The sequence below is a fragment of the Centropristis striata genome, chromosome 8, assembly GCF_030273125.1.
Source record: "Centropristis striata isolate RG_2023a ecotype Rhode Island chromosome 8, C.striata_1.0, whole genome shotgun sequence".
NCBI classification, from domain to species: Eukaryota; Metazoa; Chordata; class Actinopteri; order Perciformes; family Serranidae; genus Centropristis; species Centropristis striata.
In genome coordinates, this window is record NC_081524.1 from 8,230,034 (window position 1) to 8,252,456 (window position 22,423).

Genomic DNA, 22,423 nt, shown 5'->3' on the forward strand with positions numbered 1-22,423 from the left:
TTAGCATCCTCCTCTGCCTCGTCACCTCTGCAATGATATATGAAATTTGGCTGTTCAACCCGGTTCCTCTGTTCAACCTCGGACTTTCCTCCTCCTCCCAGCGGTCCAAAGCTCCTGTGCTAGCGGTGTAAGCACTACATTTGCTCCAAGTCCTGGCAATATGGGGAAATTAGTTAACTTGCTTATGGCAGCTAGGTGTTACTATGAATTTCCACCACATTTCTTGGCAAGAGTCAATTAAATGAAATTGTTGGTGTGTTAGTGCCGTAAAGCCAGTGTCACAACAGTTCCCGCTCATCAAAGTTATAGCACATAGCACAAGAACAGGCATTTGAGGTTTACAGGTTTACACTTGAGGTGTCTTATTACAAGACAGTGTAGAAGCAAACTGATTTTTAAATTGTTATTTTAAAGTAGAAAAGTAGCATGCTTATTTCCAGACATCTCTTTGTGTGAGCAATTTGCTTTTAAGTGCTTTTGACCCGAGAGTCTTAAAGCTTTTGTCCGCACTGGCTCTAAAGAGGAAGCTTCCCAAGAATTCGTTTTGGAGACAAATTGCAGCTCTTGCTCACAGTCATGTTTTGCCCCGAGACAGAAACATTTCTGGTAGTTTTCATGATGAAAGCATGTGAGGAATGTTCTGAGTCCCGTGTATGTTAAATACCTGCTTGGTCTGATTAAGTGAATGCAACACAGGAAGTTAAACGAAGAGCATTTCTGTTGAAGTAGTGAGATTCAACAGCATTCTACAACTTCAGCTCTTGCCGTCTGTCACTCGAGAGTATTTTGTTCAAATATGCATGATCAGAGAAAAAGAACAAGCTAAATTTGTCCTCTTTAATGCACAGTTGATGCATGCTAAATTCATAGAGGGATAAGACTAATAATAGGATGTCTACAATGGATACCACAGCCACAGCGCCTTTATTGTCTTTCCCTCAACCCTGTAAAACAATGAAAAGACAGTGCCAAGTCTGTTGTCTGCCAGAAAGTGAGTTTAATCTCCTGGTTTACTGTAGTGAAAGGTGAGACAAAGTAGGAGTATATGAAAAAAAACACGCTGCCTGGTTATGCATTCACAGCCAAAACATGTCATATCAGACAGCCACTGAATCAAATACTAATATCTGTTTTGTATTCTTGTTAGCTGTCAGGATGTGAGCCATATTGACTTGTATTTATTTGCCAGGCTCCACTGTCAACAGACTGTGAAAAATAAAGAAAATCAAAACTTTGTAATCCTAAATTGTGTGAAGAAAGAGAGGTGGTGTCACTTGAAATGTACCCAAATGATTGGACCGTATTGATCCCTGTGCCCAGGAGCGTGAGGTGAGCAGGAAGTAGCTTGAGCCGTGCCTCCAGAAAATGCAGTCACTGATAGTGTCCATAGATCGAGATGCTGTGACTTTTCTAATTAGAGAGTTCAGAGAAAACCCAGTTGGATTAGCTTGTGCATGGCTCTAGGCTAGCTATTAACACCAAGTCAGACAAACAAGAAATCAGAAAGATGAGAGGGGAAGGAGAGCAGAGGGCCAGGGAGGGGCTGAGCATGCCAGCCTAATGTGAACATGCACAGACCTGGATCAAAATAGCTGTTTTATAAGAAAAATTGCCCATAGTTTAGTATTTGTTCTTGGAAAAGTTAGAGATAGTGTTTAAGGGAGCGGGCCCACTGGTTTTGCAGTATCTTTAACAGTAGTTGTTTGGTATTGTGTATTGTTTACACTGGAGAGAATCCCAGAGGAGATTATTCAATCAGGACAGTTTAGATAATACTTTCCTGTGAGTGATTAAACTCTGTGGTAGTCTGGGACTTTGTGGCAGTTCCATTAAACAAACTTTATTTAAAAAAAAAAGAACCCAAAAGGAAAATATTTGAATCACACTCAGAATATTCACGTATCTATCTATCTATAAAAGCAAGAAGCGTGTGTGTGTGTGTGTTCAGGGATATCTTGCTGACCGTTAGTCAGACTGACCTAAGATTTCATATGTGGCTTGTGCATGGCACGAAGGTGTGCATCCTCAATATTGAAGATTTTTATGTTGCGGCATTGCACTGTTTCCGATCGGACGCCTTTAAGGGGAGCTCCGCCCCATTGTGTGATAGGCCTACACCTGGTCAGTAACACAATTCACTCTGGATTTACACCCTGACTCATCTCATCTGTAAGTCTATTTAGCCAACCTATATTTTGGAGTGTAAAAAAGTGCGCTACAAGGTTCGATTTTCGAATAATATTGGAATAGTTTCCAGCGAATATCAATGTTCAATGTGTATGTGCTGGATGGCGTGTGTACCTTATGAAAAGTAAGTGTTTTATGGAGTTACAGACGTTGTAGTGTGGCATGTAATGTAGGAATACATACTTCCTACGGGCACTGCACTAGTATCTATATGTTTGAGTTCACATACCTACGTTAATGTAACCACACTAACACTTGGATGTACACTCGTACTGTAACGCCCTTGGGGAGATGTTCATTTGATTTATCCATACCTTTCAGGAATACATGCCCTCCTTCGCACTTTGCCAGCTAATAAACCCTCAAGATTCACGCCTACACAGACACGTATACATGTAACCCCCTCTCCCCACAACACGCTCGCCCATCACACACACACATATATATGTTCTCCCAGCCCACTCGCCTGCACAACCTCAAGGGAGACATAAGAAATAAATTCGACACTTCCGCTTACCCAAGAAGCGCCTTAAGGACAAAGAGAAATTTAATCTTGGATAAGCCTCCCGATAGAATCTCTGCATTAGCCCTCTGCTGCTGGTTCACAGCTATCCCATCAACCCTTACCTCCCACACCTTGGCCCGATTCCCTCGCATCTCTCCTCCTCTGCTTGTTTTTTCTTTTCTTTCCCTCCCTTGTGTCTCTCAGACCACTTCTGTTCACTTTCCTTTTTCTCTCTTTTGTCCTTTACTTGCACTCTTTTCTTCACCTCACTCCGTTAGTCCCTCCATCCCTTCCACTCTTCCTTGTCTCCCTCCACGTGGCTCCGCCGCCGCCTCTTCTCATCCTTGCCCCCATCTCTCCATCAATACCCGGTTGTGTTACATACTGTATATATCTATATTTCTGTTCCTCTCCCATGTCGAAGCGCTTTAATACCAATGGTATTAAATGCTGGCACGACCTCCTCGGCATACTTAAGCAGGCAGGGATCCTTGTAAGGCTGTTTGAGTGCTTAATATTTTCAGCACGCCGCTGACTTAAGCCCCTTAAGTGCTTTGGCAACACTTATTCCACGGTGGCACCAATGAAGCCCATTAAAAATTTGATTTGGACGAGAGAGAGAGAGGGAGAGAAAAAAGAGGAAGGGGGGATAGGGGACACAATTTGCCATTACCTCCCTTCCTTCCGCACACACTGCGACAAAAACAAATACACCCATCGGGGGGTTGCCCACACAGGGACTTTGACACACAAATACATATACACACACTCGCCAGTGGAGCAATGCTTGCGATGCGTTCTTCTTTTTGTCTGCAATTATGTCCTTTGTTACTCTATAAAGCACTTTGTGATGACCCTATTTTGTTAAAAGCACTTGATAAATAAATTTGACTTTATTTGACTTGATAATAGGGAACAGCATGTTTCAAATTGAATGCATAAAGATGTTTGTAAATACAGCGTGTGGCAGATTGGAACCGATGGTTTATGATCAGTTGATTAAGAACAAGAAGAGGTGCTATTATAATAGCAAGACTGTGTCGCCTTTCACATTTTACAGGACAATGAAAGTCAGAGACACAGAGTCTACTGTAGTTCGCTTCCACCATTGGCTTTGTATTGCCACTTTTATTGCCAATAGCTGTAATGTTAGTACATGTGGCAATGAGCACCAACAAAGGAATTGCATTATGCACGATGTGTTGATGCAAAATATACTGACAGGTTGGACTAGCAATCATCTCTGTTTCATCAGTGTAAAAATATGGAGCAGATACCTTTCACTGAGCCACGTTCACATCGGCATAATTCATAACACAGTCATAGTCACGTTCATTTCTGCTATAACCACATCCTCTTTGAATTACAAATGCCACACATAAACATGTACACAGTTCTTGTCAGCAGACAGCCGTGCGCATCCCTGCAGCCATAAACACGGCCATTTAACATAAAGAGGCGACTATGATGCCTCTGTGTGTGCCTGCAAGGATAAATTAATGGGCAGTAGATAGTGAAAGGGCCAAACAGACAGCCAAATGTACACTCTGCTTCAGTCAACACTGGACAGACGAGCACATTCAGACACACGCCGCTACTGTTTGTTGACCTGAAAGAGAACCATTGTCACTGCTACCATCCACACACACACTCATCTCTAACCTTCACAAAATAGCATGCAAAATATGCAGACACTGATCCCACACTGACACACACACACATTTTAAGCTAGGGGAGGGTAGCCAGGGTTATATAAACAAGTGGAACACAGAAAACAGATAGACAGATGGATGTGATCAACAACGGTTCCACATTGGGATTATAGCAATTTTCATAGATCAACAGGACAGAAGTAAAGCAAAAGGAGGACAAACTTGTAGGAACTAACAAGCTGCTACGGATTGACTGGAAGACTGAAGGAAGAGGAGAGAGAGAGGGCAGAACGGATAAACTAAACACAATTTGAGGAGATCAATTTGAACAAGGGAATAGACTTTTTTTTGCAGTCCGTCTGCTGCCAGGCCCCAAAACCTGCCAGACCTGAGTTGCTGGTGCACACCAACACAGAGTAATTTTCTCAGCATCAGCCAGTTGACCGGTGAAGTCAACGCCGTAGGGAAGATTGGCGATGATCCGCTTTCGTCTTTGCCAGAAGTGTCAAGGCCATCGCCGTTAGAGCTCATTGTGTTTGCAGTGGCACAGAGAGTGAGAGTGAGAGAGCGGGCAGTGTGTTGTAATCTAAGGATGACACCCGCACTTTATTCCATCAGATAGTGCTCGGTGAGGTGTGTGGTTCAGCTCATCACGCGTTGTGTCTGCACACACATATAAAACACACATACAAACGCTCCAGAGCTATACACGACCAGAGGCCGACAATGCATTAGATCCTGACAATCAGCGGAGCTCTGTTTGGACCTGAAACACAGCTGGCTTTCAGATCAGTGTGTATGAGTGAGTGTGTATCTGGAGTGCATCCAGTGGAGCATGTTGAAAAGGAAGAGTTAGTCAGGTCGATGCTGCACGATTACTCCGTTTGATAGCCTGTGATTATTCTGAGGAGACTGGAATTACCATGTAAAGTCACTGTCCATTTACGCTACAGTGTATACATGATAGCGTATCGAAAGAGTTCTAGCATTCAAGCGAATAATGGTAGATACCTTGTGAGAGTAATGTGCGAGTCTCTGGGGTAAAATAACAGTCTAAAAAGTGTAATATCTAAAACTAAACCGTCTGACTGCAGTTTGCTCAACCTCTTGCAGGTTGGTTTTTTCTACAGAGGGCAAGCACTTCCACTCTCTGTCTTTATAGAGCGGCACTCGAGCTCAAAGGATTTTATTTAACCTTAGCTATCTCCAGATGAGTTGTAGTAAGATAGTGTCTCCATCTCTCCAGAGGCCTGGCCGGTTTGGTTATAGCTCAGAGGAACATTGACTTCTGCCTGCCGATTTGCCGGGTGTGAAGTGCAGAAAACCCTGTCTGACTCATTAAAATACAATGTGTTCGAGAATGAGCATTGTTGCCCTAGATTTCTCTGTCCTCGAGGGCACAGCAATGTAGGTAGCTCTATTTCAGAAGTTAGCATTCAGTCAACATCAGTAGAGATAAACTTGAATTGCTTTGGAAGACAGTTTCTCAGCCTGTATCTGACTGAAATATTGTATTATTGATGTTTTCTGTTCCTTGGAGCAGTGTGGTTTGACCTACTCGACACAAGCAGCCTGTTGTTGTGGTTAATTGAAGAGCTGATTGTTCGGGCGACCGGTGCTCACAACTAGCTTAGCTCCCAGTTTGACACTGCTGTGTACAGTTGGTAGTATGCTAATTAAAATGCCCCTCGTTTGGTTAATTACATAGCTGCCATTACTGAATACCCTTGCTAGTGTGGCAGGTCTACTTTGGTTACTTCTGGTATTGGTTTTTCTGGTTTATTGATCTCAGAGTCCTGGGCTTTGGTCTCTGGAGGCTCAAAGCACTGTGGTAGAAAAGCTTCTCTACTGCTTTGTAGCAGCAAAGCCTCAGCACTGTATGGATTTAAGACAATGCACGTCGTAAGTTCTTTCTAAGCAGCACAAGGTGGTAAAGTCAACAGTGGAATTTTTTGTTGCTCTGAGCTCATCTCTGTGTGCATTGTGATATAGTGTCTAAATCGCTAGCTCTGTTAGCGTCCTGATCTCTGGCCAAGTGTCTGTGGATTGCGTGCAAGCCCTGGCTACAATTCCGTTCTATGTGACTTAGCAGCTAAAGCAGTTTCTTTGCATGTGTTGTGATGCAGTGAAGGACATAAGAGTCCTTTTATTTAAGTGCTGTCCCCTAACAACAACTTGTGTCTGATTGCACTGAAGTAAAGCTGGGCAGTTAGCGTGTGCACGTGTCTGCAGCATTGCAGTTGAGAACAAATTTGTGTGTGTGTGGACTAGTTTGTCTGAAGCAGTGCAGGCAGGGTCACAGAGGAGCCATTGATCAAACGTGCACATCCACACATCTACACACGCTCACACATATACACACACACACACGGCTTCTCAATAAACAATGAGGCCTGTCCGGAGCCCTGTCCTCTGCCGCCTCCTCCCTGCCCCCTTCTCTCTGGCCCTACGCAGCCTGGTCCTGGTCCTGCTCTGCATCACTCGTAAGTCATGCACGCATGGACACCCACATGTGCATACACACACAGATTAAATGAGACGTGTAGTATCGATTCTAGAGGGAAACTCAGGTGTCATTAAACTCCAAATAAATCAGGGAAACAAGCACATAATACTCACATGTACACACCCATTTCATATTACAGCCAGGATGTGGCAATTTAGTGTAAGTGCAAACTCTTTGTTCTTTTAATTTAAACTCCCTGCAGGAATTTCTCAGAATGTTATAATGCAATGCCTCAGTTGTATAAAAAGAGAACACAAATGTGTATATGATACTGATTAGAGTAAATTGATACAGAATGACCAAGGGAGGAGCGGCTCTCGATGGAATCACAGAGTGAAAGCTTCAGATGAATTGTTGAAAATGCTGGTAATTAAGTCAGAATCGGTAATTAAGATTAAAAATTGAGAGAATTGTAAGAGAGGAGCATATGCCCAGGAGGTGACAGTACCAGGGACTGAGAGACAAGAAGAAGAGAGAGAGTGGACGGATGGACTTAAAGGGAAACAGTCGCCAGTGGAAACAGAGAGAGAAAAAGAGAGATATAAGAGTGGCTGAAGCCTTTTTCTCAGCTCTCCTGTGAAGAACATAATAAAAGAAAGTTGAACCCCGGAGTGGGAGAGATATAGCCAGCCAAATGGAGAGGTTGTCGAATAGAAAGAGAATGGGGTTGAGGGGGGGAAAAAGTGCAGTGCAAGAGACCAATATATATTGAAAGAGAGACAAGCTGACAGAAGAAAAGAAAGAACCTGGCCAGATAGAAACTTGTACTGTATGTGAGGGAGCGGCAGAGGCAGAAAAAGAGAGAAACATCGAGACAGAGATGGAGAACAACGCAGTCTGTGTGTGTGCAAGAATGACAGAGATGGAAGGGAGGGGTACGAGATAAAACCACAGGCCTCAAAAGGAGCTGCATGAGGTCGAGATATAAAACCAAGAGTTTAAACATTGATTGAACATGAGGCAGAGATGGTAGGAAAAAGCAGTGCATGAAGTGGAGTGGGTTCAGTGGCAGAGTTGCTATTAATACCTCCTGTCGTTATTAGCATTATGCATCTAATACAGGGAGATGTTCTTTCCCTGCTGCTCATTGGTAAACAAGTGTTGTGCCGCTGTGCACAGTACCTGCTCCTCTGTGCCAGCCAAAATCTCAGTTCACTTTTTTTTTCTTCGCATATTAGATCAACAGAAGGACATTGTGTTTTGTGGGATGTTGAGGGGGATGCTGGGTTGGGGGTGACAATAGGAGAGTGAGGGATACAGAGAAAGAATGAGTTTGTGTCTTGGCAGTCAGTGTGGTTATGTAATTCATGCCAGTAGGGCAGTTTTGTGTTGGTCCTCGAATATGCACACACATTGTACACATTCAGCACACACACACTCTTGCTGTTAAACACATACACACACACAGATACACACCAAAGGGAAAGCAGCCATGTGGTGGATTTTGAAGGGGTGTTAAGACCAGTTCTTTTGGCTGTGGTGAATCTCCAGTGTGGTAGCCGTTCGCGTAATAGCCCTGTAAATTTCCTTTAAGCCGCTGTTGGGGTGTGTGTGGCGGCCATTGTTGCAGGGTTGTTGAGGCTGTGACAGACCCGGGCCATAAAACGCTGCACAGTAGATAGAGCTAACCAGCTTTAACTGTCAGAAAGCGGGAGAGGAGAGACAGGAGAGAGAGAGAGGAAAGCGAGCGGATGATGGTGGTTTGTGAAGGCTAAGAAGAGGTGAATAAGAGAGCAGAATAAGTAATGGGATGGGTGGACAAGAGGAGAGGAGAGTGCTCAGGGAGATGCAATGCAGCGGGAGAGGAGGATGGGGTAAGAGGGGGACGAGGTGATTGAAATACGGCAAAGGGCCGGAGGGACATAAAGATGCGAAGGTCAAAGCGGGAGATGCGAGCGCAGGGAGAGGAGGGGAGGGGGTGAAAAGAAAAGGTGATGAGAAGAAGAAGAGAACAGATTCAATAGTGGGGGTGAAGGCAGCGTGTCGTGGGAGCAGAGTGTTAAAACGAGAATGTGAAATTTATAAAAGAATGAAAGTAAATGATTCTAATGAGAGGTCAAGAGTGAACAGAGACAATGCTATGCTGATTTTGCTGATTAGCAGTGCAGTGCTCACAGGACACCAGTGGGTGATGTAGAGAGGGTCTGAAGTTCTTGCCAAAGAGAGAGAGAGAGAGAGAGAGAGAGAGATTAAGAAACACAGACAGAAAGAGAAAAAAGGGAAAGTGTGGAGAGGGCTAAGCTATACAACTGGCAATTAAAAAAAGCAAAAGTAGGGAAGAAGTTGAAAGAGGGTAGAAAAACTGAGATTTTCAGTCTCCTGCTCCAATCATTTGTTTTGTCTTTTTGTCCCATTCACTCTTCTCTCTTTTTCTGTCTTTCCCTTGCTCCCTCTCTTCCGCTCTCCCGGCACACTATAAAAACAGCGCGATTATGCTGCAGACTTGAGCTGCAGAACAAATCACATTTAGCGAAGGAGAGTGTGGAGATAGAACCAGCAGAGAGGCAGGAAAAGATTCCCACTGAGTCAGAAAAAGAGAAAGGGAGCGGGAGAGAGAGAGAGAGAGAGATTGCAAGGGGAATAAAAGCCTATTGCAGCTTGGAAGGAAACTATTGCAAGGGGAGGAAAAACAACATGAAGAAAGAAAAGGAAGGAGAGACAGAAGTGAAGAAACGGTGTGAAGCGACAGCAGCTAACAGCGGAGAGAAAGAAAGAATTGCAACAATTCTCCTGAGGCAGAGGAGAGAAAGAGAGGATCTTTAGGACAGCGCTGATGAGGAAGATGAGCGATGCAATAAAAGATAAGGAAGAGAAGGAGGAGGAAGAAAGGAAAGGGGACTGATGAAGGGAGGAGGGATCAAGGATTAGATCAGGCAGAAGGTGGGGAAGAGAGGAATGGAGGGAGTAGGTTTAAATAAAAGGAGAAAAAGGAAGATGTGAGGATGAGATTAGACACAGGCAGCAGGAGGAGAGAATTATGAGTTTTGGACTAAGTGGAACTGGGGGCGGAGGGTGTGGGGTTCGCTTTAAAAAGGGAAAAAAAGGAGGACAGGAGAAAAAGACAGAACGAAGGTAATGAGAGCGAGATTTGTAAAGGATTATGTATTATTTATAGAGGGAGCATTTTTTTCTTTACACTGGATATGATTGGCAGAGTTCTGGCTCCCTCAGAGAGATAGAGTGATAATTTTAGACTGAGAACAGAAAGTGGGGAGAGGAATGGGGGAGAGTTGTGGGTCTGCAGAGGGAAGTATGGAGGAGAAGAACCTCAAAGTCAGCTATTTTATAGAGTCAGTACACCACAAAACTCTGTGATTAACCTGGAGCAAGTGTGCCTCCACACATACACACACACACATACACATAAACATTGCAAACCTAATTTGCATACATACTTTGAAACCCGGCTCGCCTCACAGACTCGAGGGATAACAGAAAAAATGTACATCCAGATGGGAAGAGATGGAGAAGTTGCCAACGGACGACCCCATAAGAGTGCAAACTATGAGCTGCTGTTATTGTTTTAATTAAAGCAGTAATAGCATACGGGGTTATGCATTGTAGTCTCCTGCATCGATTCCCTTGTAAATCCGTGGCCAGCATGCAAAGAAAACACAAGCTCTTGGCCCACTTCCAATTGAAAGATAATGAGAGATAATGAATAGGGAGACATTGACTGCACTACTTCAAGGATACATGGGAGCTTGTTTGGGGCAAATGGAGACAGCTCATCTCTTATGTGGCTTGTCTTTTTGTTCTATCTTTTCCTCTCTTCACTCTCAGAGACATGGAGAGAGAGAGAGAGAGAGAGGGGGGGGGGGGGGGGGGGGGGGAGAAAAATAAGGGCTGAGTGAAGCCGAGGGAGAGAGACGCAGCAAGGCGGTAATTCAGCCCGCTAACCCTGCACCAGTGAGGCAGTTTCTAGAATTTACCGTGACCAAGGGTGAGCCAGCAGTCCACCTGGCTGCCTCCCAAATCCCCCTCTTTTAACTCTCCACACCTCCCTTCATCCCCTCCCTCTGTCCCTCTATCCCCTGCCTCCCTTGGCTTATAACTCAACCCCATTGCGGGACCATTAGGAAGGCCCCCTGAACAGCCTTGTCTTATGAATTTGCACGCCTATTATTTATTTATTTGTTTATGTATTTTGAAATGATGGCCCTTCTCGGATCTCTATTGCCGTAGTAAATAAAGCCTCCTTTTTTTCCCAATGACAGCGGGGGTAGTGGCATTTCCAATGATGAGAAGCACCAATTCACCGCTATGAAATACTGCCCCCGCTTGGTTGGAGAGAGAAGTGATTGTTGTTGTTCCCCCTCCTGTTTTATTTATCCGTTGATCATAGCCAGTCAGTGCACTACCATGGTATCGATTGCTCTCAGCATTCTCTCTTAATATGATTCAACGCTTGTGGAGTATTTTATTATGGGCACAGATTTTAATGGGGGCCAGATTAATACCTCTGTCACAGAGGTTGAGTCCCTCCCCCTCCTTCTCATTCCCTCTCTGCACTATACTTATGCTGGTGATCAGAAGCTCAGGCTCACGGCCTTGATGTGAATGGCAGCCTATAAAACCTACAGTCAAACTAAAGTGCTGTACCCAGCTGCGTTATGAGCCGGAGTGGAAGAATATGCGTCATCTCTCGTATATTTCGTCCAGCCCCCGCCAGCTGCATTATTATACCCAAACCATCACTTCCTAACTCCCTGCTATCATTTCCTGGTTAGAGCCCTCACTCCCCCATCGTCTCTCCATCCCTCTGTTCTCTTCACACAGATTGATCATCCACCAGCAGCCAGCAGGTGTTTCTGGGTGGCATCTCTCAGCAGGCGACAGCGGATGCCAGCCATCCTGCTCGCAACAGCGGTTAACGATTTCTTATTTTTACTTTTCTTTGTCGCTTTTCTTTTTGCGTTTTGCTGCCACGCCACTGCAGCTAATTTCTTTTGAAGGGGTGACAGCTGTCAGGAGGAGTGGGTGTACAAATGGACAGCTCATTAGTTTTTCTGGCCTCCTCCCAGAAGAAACTTTTGACCGCATTCTTTGTTAGGAGTCGCTCTCGCACTTGAAGCGTTCCTCATCTGTTGGTTCTGATGGGTCACTAATCACACAAAGGCACTACACCGACTTGGTCGAGATGCACAGCAGGACTATTACAATTAACACTGTTTAAAACAATGGCGGCAGAGCCTGGTTGCCATGGTGACAAGTAATAACAGCTATTAGAAAAATAATTGGGATGGCGGTGGCAGGCCCTGATGGCCCCCGATATGAATCACAATATTGATGCAGAGAATGGGAGCAATAATGACTACAATTAGTGGTAATTGTCAAGATTTTTTTCCCTCTGTTCCATAGAGTATTAGAGTCCCCTTTGTCTTTATCCCCTCTTGGTTTCTTTCTGTCTTCGGTTCAATATCCACTGTGTCTCTCCATTTCCCCTGATGTGATGAATATGTAGACTTTGATTATTTCATTAAAAGAGATTAAAATCGAGGGGAGAATTAAATTTGGATGAAGTTGGCAGGATCGGATGATGTTAAAGCTGCTTAATTGCAATATGCCAAGGCTGCACATGCACACCCAATGCACATGCCCACTTACTGTGCATGCACATACTCTGAAACTCAGGGCACACTCGGCTGCAGATATAGACATTCATTTTGGCCCAAAGCAGTCAAGTCAGCAACTCCTGCTATGGCAGCCACCATCTGTTTGTCCCACAACATTTCCTGCCTTCTGAAGGTGTTTTACAGAGCTCAGAGACACTGCTAGACCCAGCAGTGAAAAATATATAGTCCTGTCGACTTTATCGGCACTTCTTATTGCCTGCTTCATCATCATGTTTCGATATTGATGTCGTTCTTTCTCTAAATCCTTCCCCCCGGCCAACACTTTGCCAGTAAGAGAGGGAATGCAAATGGGAATGCAAATTGGTAAATACTAGTTTTGGAAGCCCGGCAAGCTGATACTCTCTTCAAGGCAATCACATTCCACTGCTGGCTGGCGCCTTATGGCTAATTGTGCATAAATCATTTGAATTCAAATGGTGTACTGTCCATTGTGCTCAGCGGGAGGTGTGACTCAGCTGAGCCGTGTCAACAGCCTGACCCACAAACATGGAGGGCGCTCCAATCAGAGCATAATCAACCTCCTCATTACTGACTCTTGGGCTGTCGACATCAAAGAGGCTCCCTGCTGTTTTTCACCCCCCCTTGTCTAAAAATATTGAGTTTAGGGCCTGACAAGTTTGTCTGAAAAATAATGCAAGAAAGTTTCTGTTGGTGTCTGTGTCTCTCCGCATGCACTCATATTTCAGTGTGTGTACGCAGTATGCATCCTTATTAGTCGAGCATGTTCACCAACATAAATGTCCATCCAGCAAACTCAAAGCCTTAAAAGTGAATCCAATGCAGAAGTGCCTTAAACTTCTTTCAAATGGTCAGCAGGTGGCGACTCCAATGTTTGAAAGTCAATAGGAAAATGACCCTACTTCTCACTTAATGTATTACTTTAGTAATCATTTTCCTAATCCTATGATGGTCTCAATTGTTTCGAATGCCCCTTGGTAACCAAGCTAACTAGGTAGCAATAGCATTAGCTGACAACACAATGTTCTATCGCATTGTTATGAATCCCTCTCTGTTAGAATGCTATTTTCATGCTCATATAACTACTATTTACTATATAGCTATGTTCCTGTATTTCAAGAAGATGATTTATGTCTGTAGTGTCAAAACTTGAGCAAGATGTTGCTTCTGTGTTGACAGGCTGACCAAAAAGGGATACATTCTTGTAATGCTTTAGGAACCTTCAGTGTACAAGAATAGCTGGCTCTGAGCCACAACTATGGAGGATCCTTCTGTCAAGTGTTCTTCAATCATTCTGCAGCATGAAAGAATTGAAACCATGTGCATAAAATGTGTATTGAACGCCACTTCTCCGCTTTTTCTCCTCTGTCATCAAACCACATCACAGACGTATCATATCACTCTCCTTTTCAGACCAGCTCTGTGTATAATTCAACCCCAAAGACTGTCCATGCTTGCACGGATACTTGTACCAGATTTGTTTAGATCCTATTTCCTGACCAATGAGCCATCCCTAACCATAGCCACTCAATGTCAGTGCCAACCTTAACCATTGGGGTTGCTACGCAGGGCAGGTTTTGCCAAGAGAAGTGTGATCCATAACTAGGCCATCTGTTCGACTCCAGAACTGTTCTGCACATGGATTGGTTGCAAAACACCAAGATGGTTAGCACCAAAAACCAGGATGGCGACAGCCAAACTGTCAATCGTGAGTCCACAAACCAATGGGTGACATCAGAGCCGGCCCAAGCCTCCATGGGGCCCTAAGCAGAATTCGATTTTGGGCCCCCTATTTCTGCCAATAATAATGATTGTTAATAACAAGTTAAAACATAAATATTACCAATGCAATAATAATACCAATGAATGAATGACGTCCAGGATGTCACATATAGTTTGTAATCTCATAATGTACATTCAACTCCAAGAGCGACCTGGGGTTGTATAAAAAAAATCTATATTATATATGATAAGTTCTCCTTAATAGGCCCTCTGATCACCTGCTCAGTTCTGTCTAAACCTTTGATCATATAGAATCCATCACTCAGAAATGCAAAAAAAGTAAATATTTTTTAGTAATTGCTCTTGGGGGCCGCCTAGTGGCCACGGGCCCATAAGCAGTTGCTTCGCTTATGCCCTGGGCTGGCTCTGGGTGACATCACAGTGACTATGCCACTTATTTTGTAGTTATTTCATGAGTGCCTATGAGTGATTCCCTCCTAGCACTTTTCAAATACCTGTCATAAGAACCATCCCAACATTGGGATAATGGAATGGAATCAATTGGTTTAGCTCGTACCAGGCTGATAAATGGCATTAAGAATGTGTGAAGTGCATCCGAGGCTGCCACCATGGTCTCACTGCTCTGCACTTTTTCACACTGAGGCAATCACAGATTCACACGCAGTTTAAACTAAATTAAACACACAGGTGGTGAGGAGGCCACGGTCCAACCTGTGATCTGTACTGCATGTATATGAGTGCATATGTGACTATGTTTGTGTCCGTTCATGTGCGTGGGTGTGCTGGTGTGTGTCTAAATTGGAGACCGACAGCCACTTAGAGATTTAATAAGGCATTATGTATTCAAATGTGTGTGTTGATGCATTCTGTTAGACTAGCCAGAGGCAGTACGGCTGTTTATATGTGTGCGTTTGTGCACATAAAAAGATGAATAGCAGTAATTATAATCATCCCTATTATAATCATAAGAACACATTGTTCATAAGGACCCGAGTCCTTCAGTGTCTTTTCTCTCACTCTCAATCTCTTTATCTCCATCACTCTGTCTCCTCCTCTCTTCTCCTCCCCCTCTTCTCTCTTGTTGTGTCCATATGATGAATAGCGAGTAAATGAAGGATGCTTTAAGTACCTTATTTTGAAAGGTTCTATCTCAAGCGCTGTGCAAATTGAACATCTCTTTCTCCGCATCTGTTCATCCTATTTGTCCCTCTCCTCTTTTCTCCCTCTTTTTCTTCCTCTCCATCACCCCCCCACTGGATCACTATATTAACGTCCATCTTTCTTTCCCACAGCCCGTTGTCAGGCGGTGCAGGCAGAGAATGTGACAGTCTTGGAGGGGGGTACGGCCCAGATCTCCTGCCGCCTGCAGAACTACGATGGATCAATCGTGGTTATCCAGAATCCCCGCCGGCAGACCCTCTTCTTCAACGGCACGCGAGGTGTGTAGCTGCGTGCACGTTTGTCTCTGCAGGCAAACTTAATCTATCTGTGTCTATGTATTTGCCCTCGGTTCCATTTGAAGCCAGACTTTTAAACACATTAGCAATGACTCACCAACACTTGCACTTTACATTTTTCTTATTGCAAATGTCCTCGCTTTGCCTTTGAAGCGATTCCACATTAAAAAGTCAGATAACCCCAGAGTTAATTTAGATGATGTTTTTCCTCTCTGCCCTAACAGTGTGACTGCTTTAACTGTTTTAAAAGCATAGTTCGAAGCTCTCTGCATAATCCACTTTTAACCCCTGTGATGAGATCAAAACTTAATACAACTCCTCATTAGAGCATGGCCTTGGCAATCACATGTTTTTTTAAAGACGGCTTTATGGCAAATTATCATTGTAACCAATATTATAATGAAGGCAGATTTCATTGAGGGCCTTGGGGTGTAGACAAACACTACGTGTTTTTTCTTAACTAATTAAGAACAAAAGCTGCCAACTTAGCCAGATTTTCTGCTAGTGCTGCTAGGTAACCTCTGAGCAAAAGAAAAATTATCAAGGATATTAAACATTGCCTTTGAAATGTGTGTGGGGCAGCTTAATTGGAGCAAAATTTTGTGTTTTGTTTTGCGCTGTAGCAATAGTTATTAATGGCATACGTAATCTATGTAGTAGACTTCTTAAGACGTAGCTTGCGCTTAAGGGTGAAATTGAGGTTTGTAAGGCCAGAGGATGAATTTGAATACATAGTTTTCAAGCGTCAAGAAGCAGTGTGCAGGATTTATTGGCATCTAGTGGTGAGGTTGCAGATTGCAGCTAAATTAATAATCTTACCCCCTCGCCCTTCCCTGTTCAAGCATGATAGAGAACCTACAGTGGGTTTAACTTCAACGTAAAAAAAAAACACATAAGGCTCTCTCTAGAGCCAGTGTTCGGTTTGTGCCTTCTGGGCTACTGTAGAAACATGGTGGTGCAACATGGTGGGCACAGTGGACCTGCTTCCTATGTGATTGGTTCATTCTCAGCTTAATAAAACAACAATTCAGTTTCAGGTGATTATATACTAATATAACTATGTATTTATGATTATTTTATTCCATTTATGCCAATAAATCCCCCTAAATCCTACACACTGCTGAGAGACCAAAATCAACCTAACAAGCAAATAACCACCTTAAATAATTGAAGGGTTTAAAATCATTTGTACAGTACACCAAACCAGTAGCAGCTGCTGTAGCAGTAATTGGTGTGCAAGATGTATCCCCACCTGTCACATGCAAACAAGAACAAAAAACAAGAAACAAGAAAGACTAAAATGCATTGCATGAGTAATAATTTATAATTGTTGGACTGTGACGCTGTTTCCCTGGCCAAAAATGGTCCCAGTCAAAAACTGCACCATGTAGGTGAAGGAGGTGGACGTCCAGATGGTCACGTTGTTTCCACGTCTAGTAATGGTCGGGGTACACATACCATAGGTACCTATGAGCAATTTAGAGTCACCAATTAAACCGAAGTGCATGTTTTTGGACTGTGGAAGCCGGACCCTCTTGCTGTGAGGCAAGAGTGCTAACCACTACACCACTGGGTAGCCCCAGGAATTATAAGAATATAATTGTTAAGAAACACACATTTGATTGACAATTTATATGGGTGTGAAATAGCTGTGACGACCATGCCACATCCAAAGAGTAGTATTACTTGACAGCCTTTATTAAGCATTAAAAAAACATTTAGAGTTATGCCAATCATGAATACTTACATTCAAAATATATTCATGCCTTATCGGTTTAAGCCAGCTGTGTTTAAGAGAACCAAACGTCTTTATCCAAGCTGTGAGTATACGGGGGAAAAATTGCCTTCAGGGTTTTATGTCAAAAAGTCAGGTAATGTAGAGACCAATAAGTGTAAATCAAGATAGATCAAGTAGAGGACTAACACCTGGGAGACGGGGATACAAGGATACAAGGTTTTAGCACTTTAGTTCCACTTTTTAAAATGTATAAAGCTGCTGAATCCTCACTATGTACATATATTTTAGCAAAATAGCTATTTAGATGTTGTTAAAATGTCCAGGAAGGATATCTACCTGACAGCCATGTAACTATCTATCTATTGTAGGTAAACTGGGGTACTCATTAACAGCACAAATCTGCACACACATGCAGGATATCAAACTCACCTTATGTTGTATACAGGTGCATCTCAATACATAAGAATGTCATCGAAAAGTTCATTTTTTCATTGGTTCAAGTCAAATCACTCCAACCAAGTATTGAGTGCATATAGATGGACATACTTCTTAGAGGCCAACATTTCCATATTAAACATACTAATTAAAATTGGTCTTTTGAAATATAATTATTTTTTTAGACAGAATTTTAGGTCTTCATTAAATGTAAGCCATAATCATTATGATTAGGAGAAATTAAATAAAGTAAGACATGACATGTTTCATTCTGTGTATAATGATCTATATCACGGATGGGCAACTGGAGGCCCGGGGGGTGCATAAGGCCCGCACCCTCACTTGAAGTGGCCCTCAGTACAACTTCATGCATTTGAGCATGAAATCCTAAAAGTGCAGTGTTGAAATGCACAAAATTACTTCTTGCAATTCATTTTGGCCTGCTTAATTGATTATTAATGTTGGTTTGCACTGGGGAAAAAAAGATATCACAGTAAGTGGTTATTTTTTATTTGCTTCAAACATTTTGTATTCCTATTTATACTGTTATACATGCATTTGACCATGAAATATGTTAAGTTAAGTTACTGCACCGTAAACATATTTAAAATTGCAGTTTCATCATATCTGGTTAAGTGCACGGTCCTATATGTGGCCCTGTGGTAGTGTCCATGAAAAATTGTGGCCCCCTGCAGCATTTAAGTTGCCCATCCCTGATCTATATAATGTTATAGTGTTATTTCCACTTTTTTAATTACTGACATGAATAAACTTCTCTATGATATTCTAATTTATTGAGATGCACCTGTTCTAGTAATGCTGTTCTTTAACACAGCATTTTTGCCCAAATGTTCCCCAAACAAAATCCAACTTATAAAAGAGCTGAAACAGGTTGGCAGAGCTGTCAATTGGTACCGCCAAATCCCTTTTAAAGAGCACCCACTCACGTATTATCCACGGAGCTTGACAGTACTCAACAGTGACTTTTATATCTACATCCCAAGATCTGATCCTCTCAGTTCACTGAATGGTCAGCCCACTCAGTCTCTCTGACACGCTGCTCCAAAAATAGTTTTGATTAGTTCCAATTCTGAAAAGAGTTGTTCTGCTGTTGTAGTTGCATGACAGGTGCTTATTTTCCCAGCATGATTTAGACTCTCAGAGAGTCTGTTTGCCGAGCTGACTTCACTCAAGCTGCTCTCGATGAATGTAGCCGAGCTCCAAAGATATTCTTACATATTATTATTTTAATCTCAATCTGCCACTGTTACTCGTGTTATTGAACTGCGATTCAAAAAATCCAGTCTTGTTTGATTTAATTTAGTTGAACTGGTGACAGCATCAGACGGCCAAAATTTTTGATCCAAATATTACAGTGTTTGTATTTGTCTCATCAGCTGCAAGGACTATGCAATTGCCAGTTTCACACAGCCTTAACATAGCTGCACATTCATCATCTTTTGGGCATATAAAATAGCAAATAAATTCAAGAACCAGTAGTGTGTTGTAGTGGGTAGGTTGAAATCCTCAACTGTAGTAGTGTGGTTAAATATATGACTTGCGAAAGTGCCAAAAAAAATGAATGGCTGCCAGATATAGAGCAGTTAAAGTTCCACATGATGAAGAGAGGATAATACTTCACATCACTGGCTTATATGGAGATAAACTATGGTAAAACTGCCTAAGGACTGCAAGAACGTACTTAAATCTATGTTTTGAACCACAGAGAAAAAATGCAAATATGTTGCAATTGAAAGGCTTTTATGTGTATGTATATTTGCAAAGTTACGGCATGATGTTTTAAGTGAAAGGTTCCATTTCATCACATTTTCACATTTCTAAGTATTACAACTTCCAGCTCTTGTAATTATATTGATTCGACAATCAAGACTCCCACACTCCCCCGGGGAACAGAATCCATCAAAGCTGTAGTCAGTGAAGATTTTCTCGACAGTATGCCCAGATCAGGCTAGAATACTAGAGACAAAAGAGCTGCTTTTACTCTTCGCTGGTTAAGTATTCAAATACTTTTGTCCTACACACCTCTTCTTCACTTGTTAGTCTCCTCGATCACGAAGTGGCTTTAATTGGGGAGTTGAGGTCGCCCCAAATGGAAACCTTACTTTCAACTCTCGCCCCAATTCTATCAGATCAGCGCTGCTGGTAAGTTCCATTAAGTATTTAAACAGAGCCGCCCCGTATGCTCTCCCGCGAGATGTGGACCTGCACCCTTCGAAAAGCACGATGAAGCCTAATCAGAGCGAGGAGGAAGACGGGTTGTGAAGGCTGGAATGAAAGAGAAAATGAGAAAGAATAAAGAAAGGAGTGGGGGAGAATGAGACGATTGGCGGAGAGTTAAGAAAGACACAGCAACAGAGGGAATAAGGAAAGGAAAGGGAGCGGATGGGGAGAGAGAGAGAGACGGCACTGGGAAATGATCCAAAGGTTAGGCAAGGTATAAACTATAGATGGCTTCCCGTAACTAATTTGGCTCCCGTAAGCACTGAAAAGCCTCATTGGGGACATTTTCTGAAAGCGTAAATTACATCTCACTCTGGCTCTCTCTACCTCCACGTTTGCTCCATCACTCGCTGTAGGGCTCTTCCATTTCTGCCCATTGCCCATCTGGCTCCCAGATATCAGGCTAACAAACTGAGGCCTTTCAGTGCCGAGCCATTCCGCACTAACTGCCCAAATAGAGGTGCTGCTGTAAAAGTGCTCTGAATTAGGCTGCCTGTTTTTTTGCAAGTGAGCAACCAGCCAGGGGTGTGTTTTATGAGATTGTGGGGACTGATAGCTATAATAGAGCGGTGGAACTAACCAAATGGACCCTTTCTCCTCAGTGGTCCATACCTCTCTTTCTCCCCCTATTGCCAGCTCTCCTCAGCATGCAAATGAGATAGGACAATAAAGGTGAACTTGGACTTGAACAGAAGTCTGACATTTAGTTGCCATTTAGTGCAGAGAGGGAAAAAAGATTTACCTATCTGTGGGGAATAGCTCTCTGACAATGCTCTCGCTGGCATCCGGTGCAGGGGAGATTTTGTGGGTGGGGTGGAGAGATTAGTGTGGTGTACTTCCAGGAAAAGTGGACTGACTCCATCGCTCCAGGCCACTCTCTAAGTCCCCTGTGGATTTCTGTCTCTATCTATATTATTTTTGCCCGCCTGCCGCATTATGTAGCTATATTAGACTATTTCTCTCATTCTTTCTTCCCTCCTCGTCTCTCTCTGGCACACATGCACGCACAAAGCCAATATCTATATCTATACTGTAGTGTCTGTGTTGTTATGAATTATCCTGCGAGATGGTCGGTTGTTACATCTGGGAAGTGTCTGCTGTTCCCTGCATGAGCCAAAGCCAACACAAAGGAGCGAGACAGGGACGAGATAAAATAGAGAGGCAGAGTAAGGGAGAGGTTTCTCAGTTAAGTCGATACAAAGTGAGTCTCGAATGAGAATCTATGGACATCGAGCCACTGTCACCCGCAGACTGTTATTAGCGTTATTTGTTATTATCAGCATTTTTCTCACTATTGATTCCACTTTTTCTTGAGTAACAAAAGCCAAATTGTTGCATGTTGTACTTTTTTTCTATCCTCTCTGTGGTTTCTTTTCTTCCCTCTTTGTGCATTATGGGGTTAGTGAGTGTAACTCATTGGGCTGAGGTCTATGATTGGCTATGGAGAGAGAGAAAGGACAGAAAGCCAGTGTATAAAAAACACATCAGAGTTTAAACTCTGCGTTTCCAATCTATGTTTTGTTTTTTTTATCGTGTGCATTGCAGTGTTTACACTGTGTACAATTGTAGTATTTAGCGTGTCTCTCACTGACTCAAAGGGCAGCACTACTCAGTTTAATAGCTTTCCTAAAATAATTCTGGGTTGTGCAATAAGCCTTATTTGCATAGCAGTTTTCAAAAGAGTTAGCAAGTGCTTCACAGTGAGTAAAACAATAATGATTAAAACCTAACAAGATCAACAATAAAAATGCCAGACACTAATTAGAAATGGGCTTACAGAGGAATAAAGCAAGCAGTTACAAAGAGAATGAATGAATACATTCTAGTTTAGGATAGTCCAATCAGTGCTTGGGAAAATGAACAACACTCTCCCTCAAAGCTGGAAATGAGAGAACCAAGACATCTGTTATGTTGTATCAATGTACAGCCCGGAGCTGTTCCATTGAGACAGACTTTGCAAACTCTCTCTGAACTTTTTATATCAAACTGAGCTTTAGATTTAGCTGCACTATCAATTCCACAGCAGAAAATCGTCTGGGGTGCTGTCACAGCCGCTATTTCTACCATGTTTTGCAGTTTTTCCTCTGCACCGCTGTCCATGGGAGTGACATCACAAATTGGAGGGTGGTGAAAACCCCGCTCTTGTTCCAGACGGTGCAAGATAGAAGTGACTGTTTGCTAATATAGAGCAAACTATCTAGAGGCTAAGGAAAAAAGCTGAAAATGTCATTTCACTCAATTAAAGCAGCCTTTGCTTCTCTTGTGCATGATGTACTTGCCAATTACTGCCTGTGAAAATGTAAAATGCATTTTCAGAAATAAACAGAAAGAAAGTAACATTTATTATCAACTTTAATTAACATGG

The 22,423-nt window shown here is 42.9% G+C and overlaps 1 protein-coding gene across 3 annotated transcripts in view; it reads left to right on the forward strand.

Moving 5' to 3' along the window:
- cadm4 (cell adhesion molecule 4) overlaps positions 1-22,423 on the forward strand; it is a 198,814-nt gene that overhangs the window by 139,330 nt on the left and 37,061 nt on the right. Inside the window, exons 1-2 of one of the 3 annotated variants that reach the window (XM_059338569.1) lie at positions 4,634-6,827; positions 15,480-15,626. In XM_059338569.1, coding sequence (XP_059194552.1) covers positions 6,731-6,827; positions 15,480-15,626 — 244 coding nt within the window. In that variant the 5' untranslated portion in view covers positions 4,634-6,730. Of the gene's footprint in view, positions 1-4,633; positions 6,828-15,479; positions 15,627-22,423 lie in introns of those variants that run through there. The other 2 variants (XM_059338571.1, XM_059338570.1) reach the window with 2 other exon arrangements.